Genomic DNA, 7,530 nt, shown 5'->3' on the forward strand with positions numbered 1-7,530 from the left:
TATATATATATATATATACACACACTGTATAAGCATTCCATCAGATCTTACTGTACATGTTAGCTATCTGTCTACCTTTGTGTCCGTGCTGCTGTTGCTGTCATTATGCCTAACGGAGAAAACACAGCCTGCTGGAATGAAACCCCCACAGCATACTGCATGATATCTTCAAGGCTCTCTGAGCTGATTTAACTGCAACACACACATGTTCATCGCCTCATCTCATCTGAATGACCTCAAATTTGTGTAAAGATTGCCATGATTGGGCTTCACAATCACCACAGGAAGTTAAACTTGCGTGAGAAATTTGCAAATACTGATGATTTTGGAAGGAAATTTAAATGACTAGTCTCTGTGCTAAGGTAGCTCTTATTTATAAAATTCAAAATAATTGCATAATATTAATTGCATCAAATCAGAGCTTCTGATTCACAAGGCCCAGATTTGTTTGGATTTGATCAATATCATTTGATTAGGGGTGTTTCGGATGCAAAACCAATTTTGCTTGGATACAAAAGAGATTCTCAGAGAACTAATGCTGCAAATTGTACAAGGAACCCTCTATTCTGGTGCATTATGAAAAGATATATTATTGTTAAGAACTGACCCCAAACCAGTTACATAGAGACAAAAACTGCTTTCATTAGTACAGAGGGTCTGGTGCAGAGACGGTATACCTAAAGCCATACATGTGTAAAAACGGCAATGCCAGCTGTTTCTCCCTCACCAAAATCTCACCTACCTTTGGAGCGTTATTTAGCATGACACTGATAGCCTACCTTAGATTAGCTTCATCCGCTACCAATATCTTCCCTGTAGCTTTAAAATGGAGCCTCTTAAAAGAGCTATCTCTTTATTTTATGAATTGAAATGGGATCATTCAAATGAAGATTGATTTGAATCAGGGAATCCATTTTTTAAACCCAGCCCTATGGTTTATATTGGATTAGTAATTAGGGATTATTTCTCAGTAAATGCATGGTAATTTGGTAACACTTTCATTGAAGCTAAAGCATGAACAAGATAAAGCATCATACTTGACTGACAGTCCAGCAATCTCTAACAGCACTGCAGCACAAAAAGCTAGCACCATGGCACTAAGATGTTAAAAGAATACTGTGCACTATATAATATCAGTGCACGCTACAAAAAATAAAGCTTCTTCACACCATGTTTCTGTCAGTGAAGCACATAGTTCCAGACAGAGCACAGTTGTGACAGTATGTGAAGCTTCCTCTCTGCGTGCCTGCCTGCTCCTTTGTGAATGTGCACTGGTGTGGATGCAATCATCTGCCCTACTCCTCTGCCAACCTCGCACATCAACATAGAAAGATGGGGTGGGTGGGGGAGAGTGAGAGAGGGAGAGGGTTAGGAGACAGGGGGTTGGTATCTCGATTGGTCGGAGGGCATTAGCATCGCTTTTGGCTTCAAACAAAGAAAAAGGAGGAGGCAGATAGGTGTTGTGTAGCGAAGCGATGGAAGCATGTGTCAGACTCTCATGGCAGCAAACATCGTGCCGGAGGTTAAATCCTAATCATTTCATTGATGTGTGTAAAACACACACACACACACACACACACACACACACACACACATCCTTTAATGACATACAATAAACAGCCCTCAATACAGATTACACCTCCCACTTTGACACACAAACAGTGAAACAGCACATTGACAAACACAGACCTCACACTGAAGGTCTGCTCCATGTAAACACACACACACAAACCCACACACACACACACACACACACGCTACCTGGTCTAGTGCCATGTGCAGAGGGGGGTGCTGAGTGACATCAAACCGATGATAGCTTTCCTGATGGTGCCAGATGTGTCTGTGTGAGTGTTTACGTGTGTGTGTGTGTGTGTGTGTGTGTGTGTGTGTGTGTGTGTGTGTGGGTGCGTGTGTGTGTTTTGCAGGTGTATCTGTACAGACTGTATGTCTGGCCTGAGTAGGAGTAAATTAGTTGCAGCAGGGCAGAGCCTTTTCCAGACCAACGCAGACAAACACACACACACACACACACACACACACACACACACACACACACACACACACACAGCTTGGTGTTTAATGCTAGATGACAAACAGGTCTGTGTTAAGACCAGCCTTGGGTTCCACTTCCCTGCTGTTTGTCTGGGACTCTGAGCCCCGCTCTGTCATTATTGCCTCACTGTTGCTTCTATCTTCCCCGTTTGTTTGTTTTTTTGCTGAAAGACTGGCCCACAGCCCGCCACATGTAATGTCAGTGTCCTGCAGACACGATCCCCCGAATAACACTCAGCTTTTCAGGAAGTGAGAAAAAATGTGTATGAGATAAAATGAGATTTCACAAAGCGTGTTAACCAGTTTGTGTAGCAAAAAGCCTTTTCTGTGCTAGCAGTAGTGATGCAAGGGATTGTTACATAGTTGATTAATCTGTCGATCATTTTCTTGGTTGATCTGTTTTTTAAAGCCAGTCCTCAAATGTCTTGTTTTGTCCACAATTTAAAGATATTCATTTTACTGTCACAAAGGAGAGAAGAAACTAGAAAATATTCACATTTAACAAGCTGGAATGAATTAATCTTTGCAGCTCTAATACAAACGATGAAACTCAGTGTGATGCAGGAAAGGCAGGGCTTTGAGAGAGAGGGGGGGAGAGACCTTGAATGCAGCACAAACACCTTCAGTTAAGCTAGATGGTACTTCAAACCAGACATAAGCGTAAGTTATAGAAGGGCAAACCTCAAGATGGAACCATAAAATGTTGTACTCGGTCAACAATGCGGTTTATGTGTTTATTTAAGAGTGTCATTAGATGCCAGATGAATGACTGATGGTCCAGCATGTCTGCCTGCATGCTGCTCGTTTAAATATGAGTATACAGAGAGTAGAAAGCAGCAGGAATACCGACGGTGGAACATAGTCACACTGCCATTACAGTATTACTATTTTTTATACTGCCATTAATAGTACTACACGCAAACGCAGTCTCAAACTGTGTCTCATGGTTTTTCCCGATAATAAGTACCTGACTGTATATAAAGAAAACATGGAAATAGTTCTGAAATTATCCATCCATCCATCCATCTTTGTAAGCTTATCCGGTATCGGGTCGCGGGGACAGCAGCTCCAGCCGGGGACCCCAAACTTCCCTTTCCCGAGCCCCAGCTCCGACTGGGGGATTCCGAGGCGCTCCCAGGCCAGGTTGGAGATGTAATCCCTCCACCTAGTCCTGGGTCTTCCCCGAGGCCTCCTCCCAGCTGGACGTGCCTGGAACACCTCCCTAGGGAGGTGCCCAGGAAGCATCCTTACCAGTTCTAAAATGAGGGATGGGTTTAATGAAGCATTATTGTTTTTATTTTTCAACATGAATACAATTCTAATATGTTGGTAATATGTAATCTTTTTACGTAAAATCTTAACCTGAATGACTCTCTCGCTCTCTCCCTCTGAGATGTAGTGGAGTAGAAGTAAGTAGGAGAAAATGTAAACACTCAAGTACCTTCAAATTTGCACTTTAGTAAATGAATACTATGCATAGGTACTATAGGACGTTTAAAAATTGCATCACGATTCATTTTTAATCTCAAGTGGTTGTAATCTTTCCACATTTACATTGATTTATAACCGATTCACGATGCATCGTTAGATCCCTAATAGATTGTAATAAACAGAGGGCTAATAATAAGCAGCATGTCTCAGGATATTGCCTCTTCCACCTGCAGAATCGCCTCTGAATTGCTTTAGCGGCCATGTGTATGCACTGCAATCCACTGAGGATTGGCTCCTATTTGGTGCACATCTGTGTGTGCCTCGAGCAACTGGCTGACGCCTGAAAAAGCCTGTTAGGCTTACCTGTGCTCTGTATCGGTTGCACTAAACAGCGTTAGGCTGAAGTGCACTTCACTGCAGCCTAACGGTTATTTTGTGCTGTGTGATGTGCGCTTGTACATAATGTACTCCACTGAGTTCAACAGACACTATTTTGGGCACCTGAATCTGAATATGCTGGACCCTACCAACTCTGTTTTTAACGTAAGGGATGTCTGTATTTTGCACTGGACCGTCTGTCTGCAGTGTATCTTTGATCCGAGGGGTTTCCTGTATGTGCTCTGCTCCGCTGCTGGCCGCCTGCAGCCATGCAGGGCACCCCACTGCTTCCTACAAACTGTTTTAAAGCCATGTGCGGTACTCCACAGAGTCCTGCAGAATGAGCTTTGCCATCTGTTTTATCATATCGCAGTGTAAAAGTTAGCTTTCTTTAAAACAAGTCCAAAAGTAATTCTTTCTATACGCCTTCATATATACTCCCCTCCCACATTATGTCAGATTCAATAACCCGTTTCACCCCGAAATGTATACATTTTTCTCAAACAGATCCAGAATGATTTAGTCATTCGTTTTCTCTAGATACGTTTCCACCCTTAACCGATCTCCTGAGTATTTTGTCTACACCAGGAATCAAGTATTAAACTTGCATTGAGTATATCATGGTTATGGGTACATTAATCTATATTCACAAGTTGACATGCTACTTCCAGAATTGCTCCTCTGGTGCCGCAGGAAATTGTGCCGGATGCATGACTTTTCACCAGTGTCCGTTACCTTCCGCTTTCTTTGCGCTGGAATTTTAAACTGTGGTGGATATATGAGGACTCTGATTAACTGCTCCTCAGCTAGCTAGACTTTCTGTCCAATCTGACTTTTCTCTCACATAACTAAAACAACCTTTGAACGTACACACTCCACCAAAACAAGTTCCTTCCTGAGGCTATTGTGCAGCGGCTCCATGCAGAGCTTAGCACCGCCCATGACAATTGTGATTGGTTTTAAAGTGCTCATATTATGCTCATTTTCAGTTTCATAATAGGCTGTTGTTGATTTACTTTTAAAAACCACCATATTTTTGTTGAACTACACATTGCTCCTATTTTCACCCTATGTGTTGAGCTCTTTGTTTTAGCAACAGAGTGAGGCATCTCAATTCTGTCCCATCTTTGTTGGGAGACGTCCATGCGCATTAACTAGGTAAGGACTACTAGCCATTAAGAAGCAGTGTATGAGGCCGTGCCATGCTAGCAGCTAGGTGAGCATTTAAAGGTGTGTTACAAAGTGATCCATGTTTGTCTCTGAAGTAAAGCTGGACTGCAATAGAGCTGTTTGGAGCAGATAGTGAACAGTGTTTTCTGTTGGAGACGGTAAACCTATAACATGCACAAAAAAGACATGTACCATAATGAAGGAAAGGAAAAAAAGCCAAAAAGCATAATATGAGCATATGCCGATATGCCAAAAAACAGAGCCGGAACGCTGTGTGGACTAGCCAGAGCAAAGCAAGACTATGGGGACATAAAGATTCAATTAAAAGGTCCCACGCAGGTGTCACAGAGGTCTCATTAGCAGCGTCCTAATATGAGTCAAAGAGCAGAAATGGCTGGCTTGATGTTGTTGTATCACACGCAAGACAACCACAGTTCTAGACCAATCTCTGTCATGATGAAGCCCACCTGGGGATGAAGCCCACCTGGGGATGAAGCCTACCTGCTGTTTCGAGTACAATGGTGTGTTCCATTTGAAGAGGGAAGTTGAAATTCCCAGTTGGAAAATTTCAAAGTAGGACTTCCAACTCGGAAGAACCTCACCAACCCCGACCAAAACCGAGCTCAAAATCTAACATGGCTCTGTGTACCTGTGGACAAGTTGCTATGCTTCTGACTTCCGAGGTAAATGGAACGCATCATTATGATCCAGTGTGAGCACCAGGTCAGATGCTGCAAAGCCCCATGCCTGGAACAGTGTTAGCTATTGGATAGTGAGGGGAATCTGTCTGGACTGGATCTGTAGAATGGGATGTTTTTTTTAAACTGCATTTTTTAACTGAATTACTCACTAATAGTAACTAATAGTCACACATACTAAGGTATGATCTGCAGAGATTGTATACCATGCATTTGGGCCCTTACAGCATCTTCCCCTGTCTGTTGATAACGGTACATCAGCCGGTATTTATCAGTTGAAGTATCAGTATGGCAGCTACCAAGCTTGACAGAACGGGCTATCCGCAGCTCTCTCTGGCTCCACTCTGCATTGCCCACACATTAGAGTGGGCTGTGGAAGCAAAGCATTTTGGGATGTTGTAGTGCTAGATTGCATGCAGAAAATAAAATAAGTAGAAGAGCAGAGTTGTATAGACCAGGTCAAGCAGAATAGAATAGAGATTCTACTCCTCACACGCACGCACACACCCACACACACACACATACGAACATACACACAGGTTTAACCAGTCATGTTATCTGGATCCCTGTATGTCTGTGCTTGTCATTGAAGCTAATGTTGAACCTAACAATCACAAGGCCACCGGCAACATCACTCACTCCTGAGAGGGTCAAACAGATCAAACGGAACTCTTTCTCCCTCTCTGCAGCTCTCCCACCCTCATTCTTTCTCTTTCTCTCTCTCTCTCTTGCTGCAGTGCACTCAGACAAGGGTTTCTAGATGGGCTGTCAGTCTCCAATCACACCACTAATCTTCTCTGAAACACCCTGATGCATACAACCCTGTCTCTCTCTTTCACCTTTGCTCTCTAGATCTCGTTCTTTCAATCACAAACACACACATGCATACACATCATATAGATATCACCATCATCAGTTAGGCCTAATAGCAGCAAACAGCCAGCAATGGTGTGTGATTAATAGCCTTCTGGCTATTGGTCTCACAAAAACATCAGAAGGGTAGTGTTATTATCTTTTAGGTAGGATTCCGCCTACAGTAGAACAGAATAGAAGGTCTTACTTGCTTTCCCTGGCCGGGGCCTTTGTAGAAGCTTCTGCACGGTGAGCAGGTCCTCGGTCTTCACCGCCTGCAGCAGTTCCTGATCTTTCCCCATCTTCCGCTCAGAGCCGCTCTACTCCCGCAGCATCCTCCGAGACAGCGGCGCTTCAACCCAGCCTCACCACGCGGAGGGTGCGTCTCGAGCGTCCACGAACAGCCTCCCTCTTCTTCCCCCCTGGTCCCTGACTAGATGAGACCACCTAAAGCTCAGGCATATGATTGGGTGAGAGAGGGAAAGGATAGACTGGGTGGGATGGAGGGATGCTCTCGGGTTCCCCCAGCTAAGTGCAGGTAGCACCGCTGGATGTGGACGGCGACGGGGGCCGTTCTAGATTCTGGTATCAGCGCGTTGGCGTCGAAGTGCGTGATATTTTGATGGTAGAGATGATTGGTTTCTCGTTTCCACGGTTGGCTCGCGCTCCTCATCTCATAGCGTCGGGAGGCTTGTTCGTCTCCCTTGCAGCTGCACTCCGAAAACAACGATTGAAACCGAACGGGAGACAGCCTCGCTGAAGGGAAGGGGACGTCAAACGGACTGATGAAAGCTCAGGACTATCGAGTGATTGTACGTTTAAAAATCGGATGCGCACGTTGTCCGTTTCTCCCGAGGTTGCCGCTCTCGTGCCCTGCGTCGTAAACACAATCCAGGGCTGCTGCTGCTGCTGCAGCCATCGCTCCGCGTGCACTCGGGCTCTGTATTTG

General features: G+C 44.4%; 1 protein-coding gene and 1 long non-coding RNA gene across 2 annotated transcripts in view; both read right to left on the reverse strand.

Annotated features, from left to right (window-relative positions):
* The window catches only part of LOC117957734, a 12,593-nt gene extending 11,815 nt beyond the window's left edge, over positions 1-778 (reverse strand). Inside the window, exon 1 of the long non-coding RNA XR_004659574.1 lies at positions 767-778. This is a non-coding gene — a long non-coding RNA (uncharacterized LOC117957734). The remainder of the gene's footprint in view (positions 1-766) is intronic.
* caskin1 (CASK interacting protein 1) overlaps positions 1-7,524 on the reverse strand; it is a 117,567-nt gene extending 110,043 nt beyond the window's left edge. Inside the window, exon 1 of the mRNA XM_034894458.1 lies at positions 6,790-7,524. Within this exon, the coding sequence (XP_034750349.1) occupies positions 6,790-6,883 (94 nt within the window). The 5' untranslated portion in view covers positions 6,884-7,524. The remainder of the gene's footprint in view (positions 1-6,789) is intronic.
* Positions 7,525-7,530: the final 6 nt, after the last annotated feature.

Source organism: Etheostoma cragini, chromosome 15, assembly GCF_013103735.1.
Source record: "Etheostoma cragini isolate CJK2018 chromosome 15, CSU_Ecrag_1.0, whole genome shotgun sequence".
In the NCBI taxonomy this organism is placed as follows: domain Eukaryota; kingdom Metazoa; phylum Chordata; class Actinopteri; order Perciformes; family Percidae; genus Etheostoma; species Etheostoma cragini.